The sequence below is a fragment of the Ciconia boyciana genome, chromosome 1 (assembly GCF_034638445.1).
Source record: "Ciconia boyciana chromosome 1, ASM3463844v1, whole genome shotgun sequence".
In the NCBI taxonomy this organism is placed as follows: domain Eukaryota; kingdom Metazoa; phylum Chordata; class Aves; order Ciconiiformes; family Ciconiidae; genus Ciconia; species Ciconia boyciana.
The window spans coordinates 185,927,318-185,954,309 of NC_132934.1; the positions used below are offsets into that span (position 1 = coordinate 185,927,318).

A 26,992-nucleotide genomic window follows, 5' to 3' on the forward strand; every position below is an offset into this window, starting at 1 on the left:
TGCTCTTTTTAGCAAAAAGCCCTTGCATCATGGGTGATTTGATCAGTTAAGACACACACAAAAAAAACCCTTAATTTTTTTAGCTATCGGTAACAAACACATATACATTGCTCTTTTACATTACTGACATGAACCATACGTTCTTGTCTTCTAGCTGTTCACAGGACATAGAATAACTTATGTGTCCTCATTTTTGAGGGCTGCTATAAGACTGTGAAGACAGCCATTTAAATCTAAGAAAAATAACTATTTATTGCATTTCTTGAGTTTTGCTGAATATGTCTATACTCATCTCAGCTAAGCATGTTTCAACCTCGAGCTATCTAGAGTTGACATTTGTTTTCTTAGGTGGCTGCACTGCATTTATATGCAATTTTTTGCTCAGTTTAAGGTATGTTCGTACTGATTGCAGCATTCAAGGGCATTCAAGCTACTCAGCTGGGCAACACAGGTACCAAGTATATTTATATATCCTTATGGGTGTGTACTGCATTTATCCCACCTCTGACATTGCATTGTAGTCATACAGCATGCACTTGAACAAGTGACCTGCCTTCCTTATGTCTCAGTTCCCTCCTCTGGAAAGCAATGATAATGCTTACTGGCTCCAGATGTTGCAATAATTACATATTTAAATGTTCATGACTGTTAAAGGGAAACAGTCATGGATGGATGAAGTAAGTTTTTTTCACTTCTCCATTTAGCTAGTTACAATGATTCATGCTTTGTGGAAACACTCTATCAGTAAAATGTTAACTAGTCACAGCAGAAACCAAAAGAACATGCCTCTAGCGCTACTGGGAAAAGGAACTGCAATTTAAGATAAAAGCATTCATTTTTGACAGAAAACTATTCTCTCAGTCAGTTCCCCAGGGCAGATGATCTTGAATAAAATCTCCCAAAACCTTAATCTAAAGCCTTCCCTATTCTTACATACATTTCATTCATGTCTCCTTTTAGTGCCAAGGCCCAAAACACATCCAAAATATATCCAAGTCACGCTGAGTTGTCCACCTCTAGGACCTCTTTTAATGGAATGAATCTGGGCCAGTACTGCATGAATTTCTACACACTACTGCAGAACTGTCCCTAGTGCATTTGTTGTTCAAACCACTGGTGAGAAGGAAACACAGATTTTTTTCTCATTCATGCATTTTTCTAGATTCATTCCACATGTCAGTTTTGTGATGCTGTGAACCCTAACGCGACTGAACTGTTCAGTTAGCTTTTTGCTAGAAAATAGACAGATCAGGTCAAGTCACAAAAGCAAAGTGGGGAAAAAAAAGCATTTCCAGGCTGCTTCTTGTCTCTAGAAGGGCCTGGTTTCATATTAAGGAATTGTCCAAATAAAGGTCTGCCCTCAACAGGCAAGCTGTTACTGATAGACACTATGTGAAGGGTCTTCAATGACATGGGCTGTTGAAATGTTTTGAGCTGTTGACCCAGTGGGTACAAACCTGTTCTGAGCAGGTGTCAGTGTCTCTTTTACACACTCCTTTGGACTGACTCATCTACAAAGAAGTACATGACTTTTCAGAGTGTTGCCCATCAGTCTTGAGACTAGAGAGCTGGGATGATGGAGGTGTTTTATTATTCAGGTTCTACACAGTGCATGCACTTGCTCATGGGTGAGTATAGGTGTAATTTTACCACCTGAAGCAGAAGAAAATTCTGGTAGCTGAGCTATCAATGCCAAGTACTTTATCTACTTTTAAACAGCTGGTATTAGCAAGGCTGGTGCCCACTCTATTTGTATTTCTTGTATCTTTCCTCAGTTCAGTCCTACAGTATGTGATCTTGACATTGTATCGGCCAAATCTGGATAATTTAAGAAACCCACCTGAGCTCTTACAGCAGATATAGCCTGAGCCAAACATTTCAGATTTGTAAGTTTCTGAGGAAAACACACAGTATACAGAACACCTGTCTAGAGTGGGCACCTGTCCTAGGCCAAAGAGATGTAAGCAATAACCATCCTTGAAGAAGCAGTGTACTGTAGAATGGGCAGGCCTTGAGCTTTAAGATCTGGGATCTTCCAGAAGATGTGACATTGTTTTAGGATTACAGCAGAAAGATGGGAAAATAGAAGGAAGTCTCTTGATGAAAATATGATTTCATTTCCAACTAGATACCTGAATGTTTATGAGGAAGGCTTGCTATACTGCCAATAGAAAATGAGAGAGAAGAGTCCACAGGAAATTAAAAGAACTGCAACTACTTAACTTATTAGGCCTTTATATATAGCCACAAACACACAGCACTGCGATTTCAAAAACTCATCTCATACATGTGAGAGATGATGCATCTACTGCTGGTTCCACACATACATCAAACACCACAGATACCAAAAAAACCTGCCAAAATAAACCCCCAATAAATCTCAGATTACAACAATGTGGGGTTTTTTGATCAAACGGATCACTTGTTTGGACAATCTTGGTACTGAAATAGCAAGAGACTATCCTCAGCTTTGGGATGTCATTTTGCATGGTGATATTGTCTAGATCAAGACTACACAAGCACTGCCAAAAATATTGTGATTCAATTTCGAGGTTCATATATATATTATAATTAATTACAAGCCAACTCTTCTGTAGTATTGATCAAGTACATTTTTATGCACTCAACAGGTTTGGGTATGTCCCGGGACTTTTGAAAACAATGACATTCTGAGTATAATCTTTACCTAGCATAAAACGTTTTGGGCAACAGTCTACAGTTGTACAAGAGAACATTAAGTGTAATGAATACAGAAATAAATGGTTTTGCTGATAATCACATATAAATGAAAAAAGATTTTGTTGAGGAGATTTCAGGTGCCTAAAGGACACGATGCTTTACCATCTATTGAAATACTGATTTACCTTTTAATTATTTCTATGTAAGCATTGTACTCTACCTAAGTGAGACATAATAGTATACAATGCTTAAAGAAAAACAACAGCCCAACCATATCAGAATGTAATCAGTGGGTTTTTTCTTACTTAATTTCTATCAATAAACCTTTGATGCAAAAAGTAACACAAACTTATCAATGCCTGCCTATTGCCATGAAACTTTTAGGGCAAGATTTAAAAAATAAATTGTCTTTCAAATTCTTTTCAGATATTTGACAATGAAGTGACCTTGTTTTCAGAAACACTGAACAGTGAAAAAGCCCAACAATTTTTGGATTTCCAGTTGAGTTCATAGCTTTAGAAAATCTAGTATTTTGTTTAGATATTGTATTGTAGGCACTCCGATTTAATAATTTCAGAATAATGTACTGATATTTTGAATTTAAAACATCAATAAATGATGAAAATTTCTGACCTGCCCATATAAATGCAAACTTATGTAAACATAAACCATATTTCCAGAAACTATTTTTGTAGCCTCAAGACTTCAGTAGTTTGAACTCTGCTGAGTGTATCAACAATACAAAACAAATGTTGACTATTTTGAAGACTGCCATGACATTATATCAAGGGAGCCTAATTACTGATTATAAGTGGAACAGCTGTTTGTTTTCCTCTATTTCATTGCTTATTTACATCCAGCCTGTTTCTGAGATCTAATGTGTTTGTGAAAGCCCAAATGCAGCCCTAGAAGATAGTACCAATAGTTTCAACTGAAACCTGGTTGAAGATTTGTTTCCAGTTCTTTGAATCTGTATTTATATTGAAAGCCCTCTAATTCTTTTTTCTCTGAAAAGTCAGGAAGCTTCAGAGAGATTCTGTGTGTTTTTGCAGAACAGTGGTTCCCAAAGACCTAGACAGGTCTCATGTTGGTCTAAGAACACCACCATAAAGAGCTAATAGGCTTTGCTAAGCCTGTCGTAGCTTTGTGGGATGCATCAATGGCAGCTTTTAGCGACAGGGACATTGGGGGTGGGTGGGGAATGAATTCTAGTGATATGTATCTCCAAATAGCAAAGTACAGAGTTTACACAGCAACTACATATCTATTATCTTATTGGAGGTGCACATAAAATAAAATAATTTTTTAAATTTATTTCTTATTGCTCTGTAATGCCTTTGTAAACAAAGTTTCTTAGGTCTCATTATCTTTCCATATAAAGCAAAGTGTGTAAAGTAGAGAAAGAAGTTAGTGATAATCATGTAAGTTTGAAGATCACATAGGAGGCTTTGTTTCAGCCCTTTAGCTCAAATCAAACAGTATGCCATTTTGAGTTCTGACAAACCACTGACTTGAGCTATATACCCTGTGTTGACAGACAGAAAGAAGAAAGATACTCTAAGAAGATTTTACCCTGTAACGTGCCCACTAATTAGAGAGACAGACTGTCAGGAGAGAGAAATTCTACAATAGATCTTGAAAATTGCTTTGTGACTGTGGGAAAACTTCTTAGCCTTTTTATAAAATGGTTGCTTGACATTACTAGTTAAATGACCTAAAATTTTCTGATGATGTGTACTTTCCAAGCCAGTATTCTCTAATATTTAGTTGACTATGATTGACAGTACAGTAATACTGTTGAATAGAATTACAAGTTATCAAAAAAGATAAAAAAAGAAGGAAAAAATCCCTATTAAAACAAATAAACCCCTAACTGTTCCTCCTGGCTCTTTTAATTATTACTAGTCAACTTGTATCAGACGAAATTGGGCTGGTGTAAACCGAATATATCTGACCATAAGATGGTGCTAGTGTTACTATGTTGGTAACAAATATGGCACTGGTAAAGCAACAGGTGTGGGTAAACCCACACAAACGTGCTACTGGGTAACAGTTTCCTTTTGTCATGACTTTTATGAAAGGCATTTGCTGAGGTCCAGTAACAAGAACACATCAGTTCTTGCACAAGTTTCTGTAACTGCAGAACATCTTGTAGAATGGAGCTCAGAGTGGGAAAAGAAAGTGAAAGAAGAGCTGGGTTTGGCCTAATAAATCTCATTCCCATTTGAGACACCTGAATACCTTGTAAACAAAAATACAGAGAGATCTAATTTAGAAAAGACTTATTTCGATTTTCCCATTCTAATATACTGTGAAAGTGGTTACAGAAATTCATGAAATAGAAATAATTGCAATGGTAGACAGAGACTGGGTCTTCCTAGTCAAAAGTGGAGGAGTCCTCCTAAAGCACACTTTAGTTCTTCAAAGTGAGGCGATACCTCCTCCAGTCACTAACAGAAATTAAAGATGCAATTGAACAGTCCTGAATTTTCCCTCTGTGTTGCAATGGTGATCATACATATTAGCCAGGCCATTAACACTTGTGTATACATATATACATGCACACACAGCATACATGTATATGCTGTATATTTCCAACATCTACGTAAACATTCCAGATGAGAACATGGCTGTATGGAGACCCTTGTAACTCTGCTCAGCTGGGAGAATTTTCAAAATTAGCCAAAGGCACTACTGTGAACTGAAGGCATCTTCCACCTAGGTTTCAGGTTTCTTTTCTAAAGTACAAACACAATCATTTTTTTCCAAGTATTTGAACTCCGGAAAAATATATGCTTTCCTTAAAAATTAATTCCATTATTCTAGATTTGGAAAGTTGCAGTTAAAAATCAGCAGGAGATAAAGAATTAATTTGCATTTAAATGTACTGCAATTTGGCAAAAATACAAACACTGCAAGACAAAGACACTGTCGGTAACCATAATTACAGGGGTCACAAATAAGCTTTCTCATTAAGCTATTGTGTCTTTTTTTTCAGTGAAGATGTCTATCCAACTTTTCTCGCAGGCGTATTTCTACTTCACAGTGTTTTTCAGCACAGCTCTCCCTCGACCCCTCTCCCAGCTGCAAATTCATTTGCATCATCAGCTTTGTGAGCTCCTACCTGCACAGGACGACCATCATCTTGCCCAATCATGTTCCTCCAGTCCTGCAGCGACCGCTGGAGGCTGTCCAGCCCGGTCTCCCAAAGCCTCACACCGCCTCCCATGTCCACACTAACCAAACCTACTTTGCCCAGTGGTGCCAACAGGGCATCGGCGTCCGAGATCTTAGAGAGCCAAGATGTATAAGGAGAGAGAGACTGGGATCTGAAAAACAAGAATTAATGTGATTTTTTTGAAGATGCAATTAAAAAGAGGATGAGTATTTCTGTAGTTAAGGTGGCAATTAAATGAAATTACATCCTCATTCCATGAGAGACTATAACTAATCCCTGCAGATCCACTATTTTATCTGAAACATTCCACTTACTGAAAGTGGATATGATCAAAAGATACTTGTCAGTGTAAAAAGCAGTATAAAAGACCAGGCTGAAAGGGAATGTGTTGCCTAACCCACTGCTATATCTCATCTATCTGAAGAAAATCAGTCCTTACAGAAAACTATAAAGAATATGAAAAATTTAAAATGGTGTTACAGAAAAATACAAAGCTACAAAAGAAATAGGAGAGAACATGACCTGGGCACTGAGGAAAATACCTTTTTATCAACTTAAAGTAACACCTTTCTCTAGCGCTTCAATAAAAAAATGAAGATTTAAACACTCATTTAAAGATGGCACAGCTTTATGAACAGAGAATCTTAGCACTGTTTTAACAGTCAACTTGCAGACAAAAATTCACTGCTGAAACAGAGGGTCTAATAGCTATATAATATGAAGGGAAATTTAGATGAAGTAGAAAAGATTCTTTGTATTTTTTCAGTACTGTAAATGACATGCATAATGACTTGGCAACCTGCACTAATACTGCAATTAATAATCTTTGAAGATAAAAGAAGCAGTAACACATACGCTTCTACCTAAGACTGAAATTGCCATGTACTAATTCAACTGAAGAAGAGTTATCTTAGCATTTGACCAGGCTAACTATGCCAGAAGGAGGAAAGGTTGTTAGATTTTAGCATAGAAATATTCATATATATGAAAAGTTACTTTATTTATGAGTTCTTAATGGAGCATATTTTTAAATCTGGACTTCCGCTCGGATTTGCCATAAATAGCTTAAATCCTCATACTAGGTTAAGGGTCCTGATGCTGAAGTTTGGCTTTGTAATTTTTGTAATTTCTTACAAAATCCTAGTGTAAAATAAAGTGTCATTCACTACTATTTCTATGTTAATGTTTTACATTTTTGAATGACTGTGTAAGATGTAGGCCAATGGATCAATTATGAAGTGGTGAACAGTCCAAAATTAATTCTCTATTAATTCAAAAATTCCACAGATGATTAATGAAGCAGAATTAATTTAAATGAGAATCAATTAATATTGTCAAAACCAACATCAAATGGATAGAATAAAAAAAAAAGTATAAAATTCCTGATGTGTGGGTTTCATACATGTGCTATTTAAACATGCAAAGTTGAGAGACTGCTATTTAAAACAAAAACCTTTATTATTATTATTGCAGTGGAAAATGATATATGTTTATATCATAAAATATTTGCAAATATGCTCTACAGTGGTGAGAGATAGATGTTAAAACCATACAGAAGCCACATAGTCTGGCTATTTTAACGTATCATACAAGATACTTGTGTATCATGCAAGATACTTGTGAGGGGAATGTATATTTTCCAAAGGGAGAACCAAAACATAGAGAAGCTCAAGTTATTTTCAAGGTGAACTTTATATTGGACCAGAACTTGATTCCTGGTTTCCTAACACCTCACACTGGATCATTCTGCCTCTCTTTGTTAGACCCTAAAGACAGAGAAAAAGGAAAAGAAAATAAAGACAGCAAAACAAAATGAAAGACAGCAGAGGATAAAATGGGTGAAGAAGGGGAAAGAGCAAAGGGAATGACAATCAGAAGATAAAGCTACCTTTCAGATTTACTAATTAATTGCTACATTTTCATCAGTATCACCCAGTAAACAGATAAAAAATGTTGACAAAAATATGCTACAACAATTCTAGAACTGGACACGCTAAGTATGAATTATTCTTACTTTCCATATCAGAATAAATATTTGCTTATGCTGAAGTAATAATACACACTAAATTCTCTTTGCTCTTCCTGTAAGACAGAGGCTGCTCTAATCAATAAAATCCGTTACCTAGGAATAGCAATGTATTTGACTTTCTTTGAGTTAAGATCTGTTACTTCCAAGTATCCGGCAGCTTGTGGAGGAGTGACATCTGAAAATACACAAACATGTTATTTTCCTGCTGCATGATTAGTTGGTCATTGCATTTGCATTTAGTAGATTAAATTTAAACATTTCACTATATAGTACCTGACAGAAAATGATAAGCTTTCACATTCAACACAGGAGTGTAACTTGCAAATACAGAATTGTTTTACTGTTCTGATAGTGAGCCACCAGACAGGCACAATTATAAAAGAACAATGCATTTGTATAGCAAATGTCAAAATTACACACAAACATAGCCCTGCTCACAAAAGCACTAATCAGGCATTAATGCAATCCCTAACTCACTGCTTTTATCTGCCACTGAAGATAATGTCAGCTGTATATCTGACTTTAAAAGCATACTGAGGAACATTTCAAAACATTGTGCTTATGATTCCCACTTGAAAATTTCTCAATAATATTAACCTAAATGTTGTTGCCTTAAATTGAACCACTCTTTTTGCAGGTAGATTCTCAGTATGCAAAGATTTTATAACTTCACAGTAAATAGCCCTAGACTATCAGGCATTTAATATTTTGTTTATAAACAGTTTAATGAATACAGCTAATACTATGGTCTCTCCCTCAGAAATAAGGTGTGTGTGTGTGTGTGTGTGCCTACACTGGCTTTTGCCAATATATGAGTACACTCTGCCTGGGATCAGAAGTGGCTTCCAGTTTGGAGCTGGCTTTCACCTGCCTGGAATAAATTGAGGAACTGAAGTTTTTCAGAAAAGAAACCAGAAGACTGAATTACACTGCATAGTATTGGTACAAAATATCATTGTCATAAGATGAAAGCAAGTCTAGATTTCCTTCTGAAACAACCTATCTTTCACCTCCCTGAAATGAAGGAGAGCCTGATGTTACCTGCAGAAGTGTTGATGCTTGCATACAGCACACTCAGGAAAGCCCAGTAAGATCAGCACTGTAAGGGGACCTAACATTCAGATGAGTATAAAGAATAACCCACAGCAGCACTTTATGCATGTCTACTGTATCTACGTTTCTATAGTATGCATATCTACAGTAGCACATCTGTTGACTTTACTCATCTTCCTAAAAATGGAACTATTAAACGCATTGAAAATAGGAAAAAATGTCTGGGAAAATGCAGGTTTGTGGGCCACAGAGGACTTGTTGTTTTGCTTAGATTTTGTTACTGTTTCAAAATGTGCTCTCTCTTTTGGTAGTAATGGAGAATAAGATACACATTAAAAATTCTGATGAAGATCTAGAACATAGAGCTGATACTGAACTGGAAGGGGCAGAACTGTGGGATAAGAATTAAAAACTAAGTTAATAAATTAGAGAGAGAACACAAATCAACCAAATTAAATTATAAAAAGACAAAGGATTGCAGAGTAGGAAGCTGAAGAAAAGGTAATCAAATGTTTAAATGCAACACAGGAACAACTGGCCAGGCCCCAGAAATGCAGTCAAGAATCTTACAATTAAACATGAACATCAGACCTAAACAAGTGCAGTTTGTTCCTCTTTTGCCGAAGCCTGATGGAGAAGAATAGCTATGCGGAGATCTAGACATCAGACTTCAAGGAAAACATAGACACATGAGATAGTTCTGGGGGTGACAAAGAGGTTAGAACAGATGGGCTATAAGGACAAATGTAAGGATTAACTTTTTTTTTTCCTAAAAAGAGACTTATTTTTAAAAAACACATGTCCCATAATATCGAAAAGATCATTATAAAGAGAGCAATATTATCCTGACTGAGTCAAGGTGACATGAAGCATTCAGTTTTGTTTACAGCAAAAAAAGCTGGATACTAGGAAAACCTTTTCTTATACAAGGAGAGCGAAGCATTGCAATTAAATCCAGTTGGTGGCTGGTCACAAGCCGTGTTCCCCAGGGCTCAGTAGTGGGGCCAGTTCTGTTTCATATCTTTATCAATGATCTGGACGAGGGGATTGAGTGCACCCTCAGTAAGTTTGCAGATGACACCAAGATGGGCAGGGGTGTTGATCTGCTTGAGGGTAGGAAGGCTCTACAGAGGGATCTGGACAGGCTGGATTGATGGGCCGAGGTCAATTGTATGAGGTTCAACAAGGCTAAGTGCAAGGTCCTGCACTTGGGTCACAACAACCCCATGCAACGCTAAAGGCTTGGGGAAGAGTGGCTGGAAAGCTGCCCAGCAGAAAAGGACCTGGAGGTGTTGGTCAATAGCTGGCTGAATATGAGTTGGCAGTGTGCCGAGGTGGCCAAGGCGGCCAATAGCATCCTGGCTTGTATCAAAAATAACGTGGCCAGCAGGACTAGGGAAGTGATCGTGCCCCCGTACTCGGCACTAGTGAGGCCGCACCTTGAATCCTGTGTTCAATTTTGGGCCCCCCACTACAAGAGAGACATTGAGGTGCTGGAGCGTGTCCAGAGAAGGGCAACGAAGCTGGTGAAGGGTCTGGAGCACAAGTCTTATGAGGAGCAGCTGAGGGAACTGGGGTTGTTTAGCCTGGAGAAAAGAAGGCTGAGGGGAGACCTTATTGCTCTCTACAACTACGTGAAAGGAGGTTGTAGAGAGGTGGGGTTCTGTCTCTTCTCCCAGGTAACAAGTGATAGGATGAGAGGAAATGGCCTCAAGTTGCGCCAGGGGAGGTTTAGATTGGATATTAGGAAAAACTTCTTCACAGAAAGGGTTGTCAAGCATTGGAACAGGCTGCCCAGGGAAGTGGTTGAGTCACCATCCCTGGAGGTATTTAAAAGATGCGTAGATGTGGTGCTTAAGAACATGGTTTAGTGGTGGACTTGGCAGTGCTAGGTTAACAGTTGGACTTGATGACCTTAAAGGTGTTTTCCAACCTAAACAAATCTATGATTCTATGATTCTAACAGGCCAGTTGTTTGACAAACATCAGTTAAGAAGAGTCTAAACATGTGTCATCCTGTCCCTATATAAATAGGGCCAGATGATGTGTTGAGGTTATTCCTGTAACTGTGACTGTTACACTACATGTTGTTCCGGTTACTGTCACACTAATAGAGATACGCACTCAGTAATAGAGTGTTATTTTATATTCATATATAGAAAGTGCTGATAATCCAAGTAAATATTTGCTCTCAAGTAGCCCTCATTTCTATAGCCTTGTTTTTAGAATAAACATTAATACTTACTTGCTGGATTCTTCCGTGAGCTCTTGTCTGAGTTTATATTTTGTGGCCATACATCTATTTGGCAGTCTTTGGGGAAATTATTACTTGTTATAGTTTCTTTTCAAACATAACTATTATCCTGGTTTACAGTTCCAACAAAACATAAAGGAAATTATTTCTTTGCTTTTTGTTCCTGGAACAGTTTCGGTAATACATATTGGAGTACGCTAGAGCTTGGCTGAGTACTTTGAATTATTAATAGAAATGGAAGGCTATGTGCCAGAATTGACCATTTGTCCAAGAGGATGAGAAAGAAAGCCTGATATGCAAACTGAAGCAAAAATATAAAACAACTTCTCAAAGGCAATATAAGACATTAGTGCAAGAACTTCAAAGGACTGCCACATACTCGATTTTACGTAACAGGATGCCTTTGCTTCACTATATCATTTCCCAGGAAAGGATACAAAGACTTACGAGCAAAGCTTTATACAACTTTCATAGGTAAGTAACTACAGGTTTCCAATGCAGAAACAACAGCACAGACAAATCATCAAACATCCAAAGGCCCCCATGAATTATGCAGCACAATCAGGAATAAGCAACACTGAATCTCCAAGGGACCAAGACTGTTAAGCAGCTACTGGTAGCAGTTAAATGTGCATTCAATTAAATATTCTGTCAATTAGTGAGATTGAGAGGCAAACTCCAGAAGAAACAACAGCCCAGCAGAGAGGGTTGCAAATACTGGATCTCAAATGGGCACAGTAAGGACTAGAACCATATAATCTCACCTTTGAAGTGAGTACATGAATGCATGGCTCTCTTTTTCTGTCTTCCGTTTTTCACTTCGAAAGATTTCAGATTCATGCCATAACAATGGCAATACTAGGTCCCTCTAATCTAGTATCCTGTCTCCAAGAGTAGTTAGATGCTTGAAAAGTGTAAGAACAGACAAGCACACATGGTATTTTCCTCAAGTCACCAACCAGTTCCAATCCAGGGGCTTCTTAAGCTGAACATGGTGTTGATGTTTTTATGTCTATGTATTTAGTGACTTCCCATGAGTTTGACCAGTTTTCCTTTGGATCCATGTTTCAGCCTTTGCAACATCCTTCGGGAAGCAGTTTCACAGGCTGGTTCCCTGCCCTGTGAAGAACCACCTCTTTTTGTTTGTTTTGATGAAGTTCCTAGTAGCTTCAGTAGCTGCCCCCTAACTCTGGTACCAAGTGTAAAATTGTTGCTTTTTCCACATCTCCATGCCATATATGTTCTTGTAGAACTCCACCATATGCCCCTTTCCTGATCTTGTCTCCACATGCAGGAGATTTGGCCGATGTAATCTTGCTCATCCTTGTTGCCCTCTTCTGAACTTAGCCCAGTTCAGCCTTCTCCCACCTTAAAATGGAGGGCCAAAACTACACAGCGTTAAGGACACATGGATTTACACACCAGCACAAAGATATTCTCTGTTTGTTCTCTGTTTCTTCCCTAGTAATTCTTAACATTTGATTTGCTTTTTTTGACTGCTACTGAGCTTTGAACTGACATTTTAATGAAACTATCTATCATAACACCAAAATCATGCTCCTGAGATGTACTGATCAGCCCCATCATTTTACATGTAGAATTAGGACTCTTCCTTCCTTCCTTCATGTACATTATATTTATCTATACTGAATTTCATCTGCCATTTCTATTGCAGTCAGCATTGTAGTCCTTCTGTAATCCTTCACGGTGAATCCTTTCTACCATGAATAACAACCAGTATCGTCAGCAAACACTGTCACCTCACTGTTCATTCATTTTTCCATTTTTTTCATGACCATGCTGAGTAGCACAAGTCTCTGTAGGACTCCACTCATAGCTCCTCCTCCACTAGAAAAAAACGACCATTAAATGATAAATGGAAATGTCTGAAGTCCTGAAAAAAGGCTATGGAACAGAAAACCTAGAGTCTTGCTCAGGTCTAATTCAATTGTATCAGTAAGGTCATATTAAACATGATTCAGTTAAGACCAGTTTTGGTAATTCATAAATTAAAAGGTCATTTAGAACAGAAAAATCAATGATAATGATCTTCAAGAAGGCCTTAAATCTTTCAACTTAAATGGCCATAAAGCACTGTACAAACTATACCTCATAAAATTTTCTATAAATTTAAAGCTATCAATCACTATTCATGAATATATTTCACCATAGTTGAGGAAAAAAAAAGTTAGTATCTTGTTCAACTATAACAACAGATATAAATTAAATTGCTCGGTCAGACAGAAGCCAATTCTCAGATGGATAATTTGCTCAGGTCACTGGTATCCAGGATTCATGAAGAATGTCCTGTGGTTTTTAATTATATTAATCTAGCATGATAAAGTGTTATATACCACAGCAACTTAAAAGACGTGGAAATAACTGTCAAGATCTCAATTTTAGGTATCATTTGGAAACACTGTATCCCTCCCTCACTCCCAAATTAATAAACTAATTTTAATCAAAGCTCAGAATATTTATGTTCTGAATTTTTATACCATCCACTTCAAAGTCAGATTATTTTCTTTTTACCATGAAGGCCTAAAAAAAATGACCCAGTCTGACCCTTCAGCAGTTTACAAAGTATGAGAAGATTACAGCCTGAAGTGGTATAATTAGTTCCAAGATTGCCATGCTAACTCTAACTATGTTTTATTAAGTTTAATCCTTTTTAAAAGCTAACCTTTTCTTTACAAATGTAGGTAACTTCCGTTTTCTACCCTGTTTATGTCCTTGACTTTACTTCTTTAGTCAAATAAATGTTTTATCCTTTTAGTAATAAATAAAAGGATTTTTCTACACAGGGAAGTTAATCTGCGTTAAACAAAGGCAGACATATTAGATAATTTATTTTGTAAAAGGGAGTTAATTTTGAATAAAGCATTTATTCTGGGACAGAGAGTTCTCATACAGAACAAATCAGGAAGAGCTTCTTGTGCTGATGAATTCAAAAAACCTGCCATTCTACCACATAGAAATATTTTGGGGGTTTTCTCTTTTGATAGTGACCTTTCCTTGGAGATTTCTAGAAGTAATTAATGCAAAACTCAGAAATGCTTTTATTTAGCACTAATTGGTATAGTTTTAGTTATTGGCTGAAGAAACTAAAGATACAACGATAACAGAAAGCTTGGCATGGCAGCACAAAAAAGTCTGAAGGTCTGTAGTCTATACCTGCTTTATTAGTGTACAAGTGGAGGACAGTTTTGCTGTATGTGAACGTTGCTCGTGCAACATTCTCTTGGACAAGGGAAGAACTAAAAAGCCTCTGTCTCTACAGTTTGGAGAGAAGGCAGATGTGACTTAAGTTTACAAAGTCATGAAGGTGATGGTTAAGGTGAATGCAGAACTATTATTCACCCACCCCTGCAATGCCAGAATGAGGGGCACTTGATAAACCTGGTAGGAGATCAGTTGATACAGAGAGTAGCGAACTTGTGAGCTTGCTGTGGAGACACGCAAATTCAAAGAGGGACCAGACGAACTTGTGGACAACAGGTCCATAAAAGGAGATTGCAAGGCTGAGAGAGATGTCCCCTGCAACAGCCCTAGCAAAACAACTGCAAATGTTGAGAAAGCATGAAGGGAAAGACACAGACGTGGCCAGGCTCACATGCATTCCCAAAATAACCTCTCCTATTGGCCCTGCTGGAGACAGAATACTGAGCTAGACAGACAACAGGTTTGTCTTATCATTGCTTGTCTGTGTGGCACTGAGCAGACCTTGGAAACACTGGTGAAGGCTGACTGCTGAACCGGAACGATCATATTCCTGTAGCTGGTTCCCAGTGCGGACAGAGGGAGATCCCATCTACTGGGATATTCACAGTGTAGGTAGCCTTTTAATTCCTCAGAAGTATAATTCAGCATGTTAATAAGATGCAAATTAATTTTAAAAATAAGTGCAACCACTCTCATTCCTCCTCAAATGCTTGCTTTGTGATTCTTTAAAAACATTTTGGAAAAATTCATGAGTTATTGCAGTTTACAAAACAAAAACAAGTGTGTACAGTTGTTGCAGCACAAGTATATGAACCTCTTACCTTTTGGGTAAATGTCTTTCAAAGGCACATCTCCAGGTGCTAAAATTCTGGCTATTTGATTAGAAGCCAATAAAGTTACACAATTGGTTTGTTTTGCAGCTGCTGTTTTCCTCCGGGCTCCATAATAAAATGGATCAGAAGGAGAAGCACGTTTGCGACTCAGAGAGGAGTTTCTTTTCCAGCTATACACTTCACTAGGAGACTGCAAGAGAGAAGAAGTCTACTGAACAAAACGTTACTGTTATTGAGCCTAAGAACAAACGTTTCCTGATAAGTTCCACTTCTTATCTAATTTCAAATCAAATGTAGCTACTGTGGTTACACCTCTCATGTCACCACATGACAAAGAAAAGACCTGGATCATTTTGTCATTAAAAACTCCTATAGGAGTGAAAAACAACAGATCACCTACACAAGTTTTAGGAATTGAGACTCTTTGAAGATCTGAAGTTGAATCAACATTTTTTTCATGTTGAACCAGGACCAGAAAGCATTGAAATAACCTAATCTGGAATCAAACTATGTAACAAGCTGTTACCATAATCTAAGTTTCCACTAATGTAGATACATGCAAACAGATATTTCAGTAATGAATTCAAAGCTAGGCATTAAGGCTGGGATTTGGCTCCAGGTTCAGAGACATAAACATAGATGTCCACATGTGAGCCAGGTGCTTCATCCCCTGCTATAGTCAGTGGAGCCTAGAGAATAAATCATCTCATCTTGAAGAAGGCCTCTACGTTTGGTCAGCTGAGCATTGTTATTATGAATAAGAGCTTAGATACCTTGTTCATACTAAACACCCACTAAACACTAAACATTGAATCTGAAGTTTTGTCCCACCACCCTCACGTTCACCTTTAGCACTCCCTCTTTGATTTTCACATGGACATTTAAAACCATGTATAAGGAAAGACAGGGCCTCAGTCTAAATCAGGGAGAGCAAAATGCTTCATCACCAGTGTTGATATTGAACTGTGTAGCATCTTTAGTACTTCCTCCTCCAGACTACCTCCCTTTTCCAGTAATAAACTCACATCTATTATAAATAATATGAAAAGCTAGTATAATCAATCTGGTAATATAAATCCAAATCAAGTAAAACTCAAAAGCTAATTGCAAAGACAGGGAAAGTCTTACTGACAAAAACATATTTTTGAATCATTTTGGATTTCAGAGTATTTTCTTCAATCATTTGGCTTTCCCAAAATTCATGTCTGTTAACAGTTAAATTTTCTAATTTTCCCCAATTTATTAAGCAAACATGACATAAAATTATTTATCCCATAAGCACCACCCTTTTAATGTGTCACTAGGTAGTAAATATAAATAAATCCAAAGAATTAAACATACTGCTTTTATTTTCCCTGTGTTTACCTCCACTCCTTGCAACAGCCTTAGTCATTACACTGTTAAGTTTCACTTTCCATTCTGGTCCTTTCCTAATTTTGTCACAGGAGTGAGCACAATTACATGCAGTATTTACACTTAACTGCATTTTAAATATTGAAGGGGCTGTGTAGTTTTGTTACCATATTCTGTATCTTTTTTCTTTTTCTGAAATCTAGAGTCTTGCTAGCTGCTGCACACTGGACAAAAAGTTCACACTGAACAGTCCAAAATGATATTGATATCCTTTTTCTCAGTGGTTGTATTTAATTAAAAATCTATAAAAACACATGATTTAGAAAATATTCCTCTAGCCAGCACTGTTCAGAAATTACCTACAATGAATTTTGTCTGTGCTAGACATTATGTTGTCCAATTTCCTCTTATTTCAAACTCCACTGAAATCCCTCTAGATTAGGCTACCCTTCCAAATGGTGCACACTACATTAATTTGTCATTTACTGTCATTCCCTTCTTTTTCCATATCATTTGGTAAACAGGTACTTAATTGGTTACAGAATAAATGAGATCATATTACTTCATTATATAATAATGCTGACTATTTACCAAGAGGTCTGGGAAACCAATAACAATAGTAGCATAATTATGTTCATCTGAGAAAATCCTGTTGGGGGAGCTGATCTTTTGTCCCACAGCTGCACTGAGGTTTTCTGAAGATAGCTGGTCACTTGAAACTGCATGCGGCACACACAGTTCTGACGCTAAACAGGGAAATTAAACAAAATGAAAGTCATTAAATCCAGATGTGCAATAGGAAACAATATTAACTGTCAGAGTGCTGAGCACTGATCATTGCTATTACTTTGAGCATAAAATTACTAAAAAGCGGAAGATTTGATTATACTACACTATAACACAGCAAAGAAGTCAGGAAATAATGTTATTTTTGTAAAGTTAAGTACTTAAAATCAGGAAATACTAGCTTTGTAGTTGCTTATACCACTTAATTTTGCCCTCTACTGTGCAAATGAGGCAGGAAGCCTATGGAATAGAACAGCATGTGATCTCATTGAATATTGTTATAATGCAAATGCACAAAAAGGCAAAATGTAGGTTTGCACAGGTAAGTGTCAATGTGACATTTCTTGGTAGCTGTCTTGCTGTCTTTGCAATTTAAATAATGTTATTTGTAACACATTTCTGGTAAATAATGGTCTAGTTTTCTTTTTCTTTAAGCTAAGGAAAACTAAATTTTATTCTGTGCAACTGTAACAGCCCTTTACCTTGCCTCAAATTATCAACACAGTCAGAACCCACTGTCTTTAGTTCTGCAGCATACACTGTTTCCACTTCAGTGGGCAGACTATCTTGTTTACCTGGCAGCGGGAGAAAATCTTTCCTCCCTCAAAGGATGAATGGGCTACGGGTTTGGGTCAGTGGCAAACCCACACTGGTCTACCTTTTCTTAGTTGTCCTGCCACAGGTTCTGCCTCAAAGAATGAGAACAGGCTGAAGATGTTACATTCGGGGTTTGCTGGATGATTTGGAAAAAAGCGGAGAGGCGATATGATAACTTTTTAGATTGGAAGGGAAGAAATAAGATAACAAAGGATAAAAATAGCACAAAAAGCATGCAGCAATAAACTGTCCACAAATACTTTGAGACTGGAAATTATAATAATGTTTCTACCCATCTGAGAAATGATACTCTATAGTGGTTTCTAAATAAGGTAGTAAGAGGAAGGAAACTCCTGTGCTCTGATGGAGCTTGGTAAGTTGATAGAGTAAACTGTACAAGAGATAAAAAGGATCCTAGATGTTTAAGCTGTGGTTAGAGTCTTTGGTATCCAATTTGTTGCTGTTTGCGTAAAATAAGCTGTATTTGTTATTTGTCAATAACATTTGCTTGTATCATGTTTACACTGTGTTAATCTCATTCTTCATACTTAGCCACAAGGACCAGGATGAAGCTTTTTCCCTCTTTAACAGATATAAAGTGGTTTCTCTATTTTTTCCTCTGCGCCTCTGAGACACACTGGAGATAGGCCAAAGCCTATAAACTGTTAGGTGGGATGCACATGTACTTCCAGTGTTATTAAACCAGGTAGACTAAAGATTTTGTGCACCGTGATCAAATGCTCAGGGTTGAAAATGTCATCAGATCTGAAGATAGGCAGACCTTACCAGGCAGAATGATGACCACTGGATATTTCTGCCTTCTTCTGTAGCTAAGACGTGTCTCAATGCCTAGCACCATCTGGGAATTTTACTGAACAAATTCCCCCTATCTTTTAACACGGGTGTGATGGCCTCAATGGCCTCCTGCACACTATCTGCAGAACTTTAGAAACTGTGACTTCTGTTCTGTTTTAACAGTAGGTCTTTTGTATTTTTATAAGTGTTGGGAAATGTCTTCTAGCTCATCTGAATGTGTGTAACAGACCTGCAACAGCGTACAGACTGGACTCATCAACATATTTGGTCCCTTCTATTCCTGTGTTCTAACTCCCGCCTAGTCGTCCTTCTCCCTTCTCCATTCTATATGTTTGTACATTTCCTGAAAGTCCATGACTGAGGGTCTTAAATGCTACAATGAAACAAAGATGCTTTATTCAAACAACCTGAAGTTTGAGCATGGAATTTGCCGTGCTTCGTGAAAAGTTATTATTAACCAAACATGATAAAGGGAGGACAAAAACAGAATCAGAGAGAAGGTTACCCAGAGCTTTAAAGTAAAAGAGCCTTGTTTGTGCAGCTGCAAACACAGAAAAGATTAAAAAAAAAAAAGAACAAGCCAAGCTTGCATTCAATACCCGTTGTTAGGCCAAATCCCATGTCAGCTGGCTCTTCACTCAATGCATACAGCTGGCAAACCTCACTGTCTTCAGATTCCATATGGGCACGCTTGGTTAAAAGAAATTTCCTGTAAAGGATATACATTTATAATAATTCCTGATTAAGCTTGTAACTCTAAACAAGGACTTTTATCTTCTGAAACAGCGAAAACATTCTACATTTATATAAACAAGGTTATCAACACCTTTTGCTAAAACTAAATATGATTTAACAAACATCTGTGAGATAGCAAAGGGTAAGCCAGCAAGTGGCAGATTTGTCTTCTGGTAACTATTTACACACTTTTATTTGCTGTGCATTTATAAAAATAAGACAGCAGAGTAATATTTCTTTCACATGACCATGACAGTAAAGCAAGCAGGCACTAACTCTGGATGATGTGGCTCTATTTCCAAAGCTAGGTCCACCAACATTTTCATTTCTAAAGATCAATACCACCTCAGTAAAAACAGTATTAACATGCATACAATCAAAGCTGGTCTAGATTTTCAGAGGCATGAATTCAGGCAGGCATATCCTGTTCATTTCCTACTCTAAAAGCCTACCTGCACTTCCACCAGAGCAAATCTGCATCTTAAACACCAACTGTTTAAGTCTAGCCAGTCTCACAAACTGAAAAAACAACTCTGAGACAGGAGTGAAACTCCTGAACATAAACAAGACAGAAACAAGAGAGAATGCCATCAAGAAAACTAGGCTTAACTAACTGATTTGTTTCATTTTCCACCAAGAGCCACCGGTCTTCAGCTGCCAGGAAAACAGATTTCAGATTGATCGGAAGCGAGATGGTATGAGTTAGACCCTCTAATACATCCAGTACAATAAGGCGGTTTCTGCAAAATTGGAAGCCAAGAAAAGAATAATCAGATAGGGATGTACACAAGGAGATCTGTTATAAATCAATATAATATAAGGACATAATTTATTCTCACCCTGCTTCTTTGTAGAACACCAGCCAGTTTTTGTGTGAAAACTCTCGGCACATTTTGTAGTTGCACTGTATAAAAATACATCATACAGCAATTAGTGTTTGTTAAAGTCGTCCCAGTGAGTTTCCCTGACTCCCCTGAAAGTGTACTACATTTTTCCTTTATTTAGAATAATCCATGGCATTAATTACCTCTCAAAATGCTATCTAGCCTGCCTTGTCCCAAGTCATATAATTGCATCATAATTGATTTCATTATTTTGGACATAATCCCTTGTAACAAAATGTTCCATTATTCCCAGTTCTAGCTCCAGAGAGGGATATTTTAAAGATACATATCCTCAGACAATACAACTTATTTATATTTTTCATATCACTATTCCATAACAATGCTATTTTATGTGTGAGGCATTTAAACATACATAAGAGTAAACAATTAAGTGCTTGGGCCATAAAACCAGAAAGATAACTGATTCTGGGACAGTTTTTCCAATACTGAGCTTTGATTTAAAAAAAACCTTAGTATAATAGAGGCAGGTGCTATTCCTCACCATCTCTTCTTTGCTGCTCCACCAAGATGTTCTCTTAGGAGACTCTTGAGCATCTGGTAAGAGCACAAGCCGGCGAAGGGCACCATTGTTTGTATCCAGCAGCAACACAACATTGCTCTGTAAATGAAAAGCAGATCCGTGTACATCTCAAGCCCATTTAAGAGACTACAACAAATCTATCTGAAGCACTTTTGCAACTCTAGCAACTTAGGACATTTTGAAAAGATGATCTAGATTTTGTTGAAAAACATACGCTGAATCTTCTTGGTTCATTTCAAAGCTCATGGAGAAATTTAATTGTAGAGGTTAAGTATATGCAAAAAGGGCTGGAATGTTATTCCAGTTTTTCCATAATGTTTTATCTATACATCTCATTCACTTTTGCATAAGCTCTAGGAACTAGACTAGTATGGCTTACATGTCCAAGCTGTAGTCGGCTTCAGGAGAGAGGCATACCAGTTTTATTCTGTCAAGTCACTAAAATATTTCATTTCAGGTTTTATGTTTTCTTAGCATTCCTCCCATTGAGTTCCTCCTCTGAGTTCCCATTACTTAAGTTACACTGAAGGTGAAAAACTGGTGAGAGAAGAAATGGCTTAGTACTTTCTCTCCAAGTTCATACTTCTGATACCATGGAGCCTATTAAACACCCCAGTGCGTGACAATCCTTCGGTGACCTGCACGCTCAGACAGCTTACTGTGTCAGAGGTAGGACAACTGTTGGAGGACAACAGGATGACTCAAGAGGATGGAGATCAGAAGCAGACAGGATACTGAACAGAGCGGTGCAACTGTCCTCCACGTATCACATGTGAAAACATGGTATGCTAAATTTTGAACTTCTTCAGATTTCTCAGTTTGTCACTCAATGCCCCAGGGTCCACACATGTTGTCAAATGACAGGGGCGTTTTAAACATTTCTTTTTACAAAATACTACAGCTGCTCCTAATGCATTTAACTAAGAATTCAAGAGAACAATCATTCAGGGCCAACCTTAACCGCATCAAATGAAATTTAAAAGGTACAAAAGACCAAGTTAATTATGCCTTGGGTTGAATTTTTTGTTTGCCATTCAAGGAAACGTTAGGTTCTGCAAGGACATTAGGTTCTGCAAAGACTTATTAAAAGTAAACTGTCTACGTACAACATCTGCAATAACGCACAAGAGACGTTAAGGGAGTAAAACATAAATTCCCACAAATTCTCCTAAATAAAACAAATACAAACAATCTGAGTCACAGCAGTTTTGTTCTTTTTGGGTACGCTTCATACTTTCACTAGGATTATTTGGGAAAATTAACTTTATTTAATAATGACAGTCATTTGAAGCTAAATATGGTAAAGCATTTAAAATATTACCATGTTATTTGGAGCATTTGGGAATTTTAGCTAGAGTTCAATACTTCTAAAAAAAGAAGTTTGCTTATGTATTACAAACCAAAATTATGGAAATGTGGTTCAGGAAAAAAAATAGGTCATTTGCTTTGGATTTTGGTTTTCTGCCATATTTTATTTATACAATTCTGCAACAGCATTGCTGTACCAAAGCAATGCATTAGCCTTCCACATGAGATAAAGAACACATACAAATCAATTACATTCTTCCACTTAGCGTTAAATTTATGAGAGCAGTTGGTAATATAAAAAGCCTCTCTACTCCACCCCTTTTGATGTTAATGGTTTCCTTCTGTGCTAAGTGACTGATGTATATTCTGTCTGTGTTTAAGAATAGATTTTTGCGTCACTTGTGAACACATCCAAAAGCAGCTTTGGCAACTCTTCAAGTGGGCTGGGAAGAGACGCTGGTGTGCAATTCCGCTGTGTTTGTTCTTGACTGGGAGAAAAGTAACCTTTGGGTGACCTCCCGACCCCGATGTCTGGAATTCCAAACTCTGGACAGATGCAATAACCAATCTTGTGAAGTGGTGTGCCTTTATTTTTAGTTACTGCAAAGTTTCCCTTTCCTTACTGCTGTTTTTATTTTAGCCAGCATTTTCCTCTTAAAAGTCCTTCAACCAAACAGGGCTGTGATTTCACTTTGCTGGTATGGGAAGTTGTTCCTTATGGTCTCGCAGAGAGAGAGGAGAGCTAGGGGAAGGAATACACTCCAATCTCAGAGTGGGACAGTACAAATAATTCAGTTTAACCCTCTTGTATTCTTCTCCCCGTCCTCACTCTGAGTTTCGTTCTCCTCTGCCTTTGATGCTCAGGTCCCGAGCAAGCAAGCTCGCAAACACAGACTCTTCTTAGCTGTCAGCTCTGGATGAGGCTGATTCTTAGCTTGGCAGGGTAACCCCTCTGTACCTCTCCTTGCCTCCTGTCCCGCAAGCACCTCTTCTATTAGTGCCACTCAAGGACCCCTTGAGTGATATACAGATAACAATCCTGATGCTGTAAATATCAGGTACAGATACAGATATACCATATTGTTCATTAGGTTCAAGTGAAAAAAGTCTGTGCAAGGATTTATGGTTTGGGGCTCAAACCTCCATGCCTTCAGAGGTAGGGAAATGTATGCAAGTAGATTACTGGTGTTCTAATTAATGCAAGTGGTGTCTTTCAGATGATTTGGGAGACTTGATTGTACTAGAGATTTCAGTGAACTGAAAACAGCAAGGAGAGATAGAAGCTTAAAAGCTTTGTGCTTATAGAAAAGGAAATCTTCACCTTTTCTATAGAAGGTGCACACTTTTCTATATAAGCACACCTTTTCTTTTCTATAAGGTGTGCTTATATAGAAAAGGAAAGTCTTATACAATATCCAAAAAAGAAGAGAATTTAATAACGTCAACTAGTTTTTGAAGAAAATACACCTTTCCTCCTGAAAACATACATCAGAATGTTATGGGGACTAGAGGTTTCAGATGTTACTACTAGTATGTTGCAGGTACTTCCATACGCAGGTCCCCACTTGTGTTTCAGGCTAGATCACAAACTGTTAAAAAAGTCTTATTTTAAAGGATGTTCGCCATCTTCTCCCTGTAGTGAGTGAGGCGGATCTCTGTGTCAGCTTCTGTGCCACAGATTCCCTCACTCCCTGGCTATCTGAGAGCTTTGACAAAGAGCTCCAGCAGCACGTGGGACAGGGAAAAGCACTTCCCTCCCTCCCTACCCCACTTCCTGACCCAGAAAGATAAAAGCAGAGTTAAGGGATGCTGGCAGGACACTGCCTGGGCAAAGCTTGTTGTGCTCCCTGAGGTAGACTGTAGGTTACTCTGTCCATCCAGTTGTAGCCTTTCAACAGAGCAAAGTGCTTGTAAGAAAAAATGGACGTGTGCAGTTAATTTCTATGCAAATCAATTCTCCATATGCATTTTCCTCCTATAATCCCATATACAATAATCCCATAAAGTTATCAAAGTTCTTTTCAGTCTGTATTTGCTCTCCTGAGTGGTAAAAGCAATAGGTGCAGAAAGAAAAAGAGCAGTGAAATAGGTGGGCACGAAGCTTTATAGGAAATAGGGGTACGCCCTGAAGTACTCGTGGGGAGGACAGAGCAGAGGCACTGCTGCTTTGAAAAGATGAATGCAATTCCCATCTTACGAGGAAATGACTTGAGATTTCTGAAGAGTCTTTTCAAAGTCTATCAGCTTAGTCTGAACAAAAAGATAAGAGTCCAAACTGGCTATGCTCCCTGAGACCAATGGCCACCACAAGGAACAGAATCATCTACTCTTTCTTCCAAGAAGATGTAAAGGTGGCTTAATAAAGCAGATAAATCTCTGATTTGTGCTATTAAGTTAAATCCCTGACAAGTTTAGTTTTAGTAAAATTTTATTTAAAAGGACAGGAAGCAATGGTGATTTTTCATTTTATTTCACTGGAGGGCTCTATTGAATCCAGATGGATGTCATCTGGGAAATAAATCACACAAGCTTATTTGAAGAGCCACAATATCTTCTCATCCTTTCCAATAAGGTTATCATCCGTTTAAATTCTTTCTTTTTTTTATAACTTAGTCAGAAACATTAATCTCCAAAGAGGTTTATTAAAACAAAAAATTGTGGAAAATCTTTAGCTTTTGGTATTGTCTAATTAATGGATTGTATTATTTATGAAATATCAGCTGTCAAGTGGACTTTTTTATTTAATAAATGCAACTTCTTATTTCTACAAATACTGTTAATACTTCTTGGTCTTTTTTGCAAGTACATGTAGACAAACCTCTAAAGCATCACATACATCATTGACATTACTTGTTTTTCTTGAAGATCTGTTTGATGCACCCTTAGCACAAGTAGCTAACCCTTGGAGCCTTGCCCAAAATACAGATGTGCCACTAATCTACTTGTCTTAACATGTGAATGCTGCAAATTCTGAGCTTATGGCTGCCAGTGACCTTAGTATAGATGAAGGTAGGCATCTTGACTATATGTCAAGGCTCCTTCTGTAGCCAGTGGAAAGAGAGAGTCACCTCCAGAGGGCAATTCACCATGCTCTACCTTAGCTGGGATGAATTGCTCTTGCAGATCACCTTTATCCTCCCAACAGATACAGAAGGTACATGGATGATTAGCTTAGACTATATGCTTACCTGCTAACATCAATAATAATGGATTTAATTTCATATACAGCAATATACCTCATTTACCTCATATACTTCATATACTTCAATATACTTCATATACCTCATTTCACAGGTGCACAAAGAAAGCACATTATTTTTCCATGGCTCCACTGCAGAAAAAGTTGGGAATAAAACCTAAGCTCTATGTGGAAAAATTAAACTACTTGAGAATCCCTCTTTTTATTCAGTGGGAACTAGAAATGCAGAGATCCTCACACACGAGCCCTAATGTAAGGAAGGATAGCAGTGGCTGTGAAGTCTACAACAGCAGCATTCATCTGACCTATGCTTTGGTGCCTCATTTAAAAACCAATCCCAAATAAATTACTAATGTAGTCCATGAATACGAGCATGTAATACACAAGAGAATCTTTTTTAATCATTTTTTTTCTGTGCAAGATGTGTACTTAAGTTCCTCAAGAAGTCTAAAATTACTTTTGAATGGTGTCCTAAGTATACAATGACTTTTTGCAACCAAGTTTGTAGTTTAATGAAACATATTTTCACACTCAATGAGTAAGGTCTATCTTAATGTTAACACTATGTAAAAAGTCCTAAAATAATGCAAAGCATTCAGAATATTGTAATTCTGTATTATTTTCCAGCAGTGTAAAACAGGCTTATTTTCAGACAGGATTTGTTCACCTGTAGCACTTGCTAAGAAAGGCAAGACTGAAACTGGCAATATTTAAGCTTTGCCAGAGAAAAACATGAGGTGCAGCTCAACTGAAGTCATCTGGAAAGGGGCACTGAGCTACCATAGTCTCTCCACAGAACAAACTTTATTTGAGAGTTTAATTCATACTGTCACTGAAAAATATACTCCATGAGGAGAGGCAAAACCAGTCACAGAGTTAACTACCTAAAGCTTCACAGATGAACCTTTGATAAAAACTTCATTGCGGACAGCAAATGCTACTGTGATTTGGTTAAAAACAAAACTAGCATGACAATTATTTTCACAGTAGGAATTTCAGAGACTTAGAAAGCAAAGAATATTCCTGGGCTTTACACTAAAAAGCGTGAGACATTCTAAACATTCTTAGACATGAGATAGACTGCCATCTGTTTTACAGTTTCCTGTGTTGACTTCGCCAAAAAAGGCCAAGGATTGTTTAGAACCAGACAAATGTGTTATGTGCCTCTCAGAATAGCCCAAATGGTACTTCTATAGCTGTTCAAGACAACTGCACAGGCAATAACCACAAGCAGGTAAGTTCAGAATCATATTTTTTCCAGTTAGCATTGGAAAGTGTCCAAGGCAAAGCTAAAGAAGGCATAGGCAGTTCTACTAAAGGCAGAAGAATAGCGTTTCTCGTAAGGCATTAAGCTTAACTGTAGTGTTTGAGACCAGAAAGTGGAGTCAACACTTGACAAACATTCCTGGAACAACAGTATTGCAGAGACACTAGTTATGAAATAACTGAAAACTACTTAATAATCCAACTCAATGTAGGAAACTTTCTTCTAGATCAGAGTCTCTCACCTACTGCAAAACGGGCA

The 26,992-nt window shown here is 37.6% G+C and overlaps 1 protein-coding gene across 4 annotated transcripts in view; it reads right to left on the bottom strand.

Annotated features, from left to right (window-relative positions):
- Positions 1-26,992, bottom strand: part of VWA8 (von Willebrand factor A domain containing 8) — a 197,133-nt gene that overhangs the window by 41,128 nt on the left and 129,013 nt on the right. For all 4 annotated transcript variants that reach the window (XM_072850135.1, XM_072850134.1, XM_072850133.1 and 1 more), the window contains exons 30-37: positions 20,922-21,038; positions 20,375-20,439; positions 20,150-20,275; positions 19,400-19,509; positions 17,193-17,347; positions 15,237-15,438; positions 7,980-8,061; positions 5,804-6,008 (exon numbers count right to left, since the gene is read on the bottom strand). In XM_072850135.1, coding sequence (XP_072706236.1) covers positions 5,804-6,008; positions 7,980-8,061; positions 15,237-15,438; positions 17,193-17,347; positions 19,400-19,509; positions 20,150-20,275; positions 20,375-20,439; positions 20,922-21,038 — 1,062 coding nt within the window. The remainder of the gene's footprint in view (positions 1-5,803; positions 6,009-7,979; positions 8,062-15,236; positions 15,439-17,192; positions 17,348-19,399; positions 19,510-20,149; positions 20,276-20,374; positions 20,440-20,921; positions 21,039-26,992) is intronic.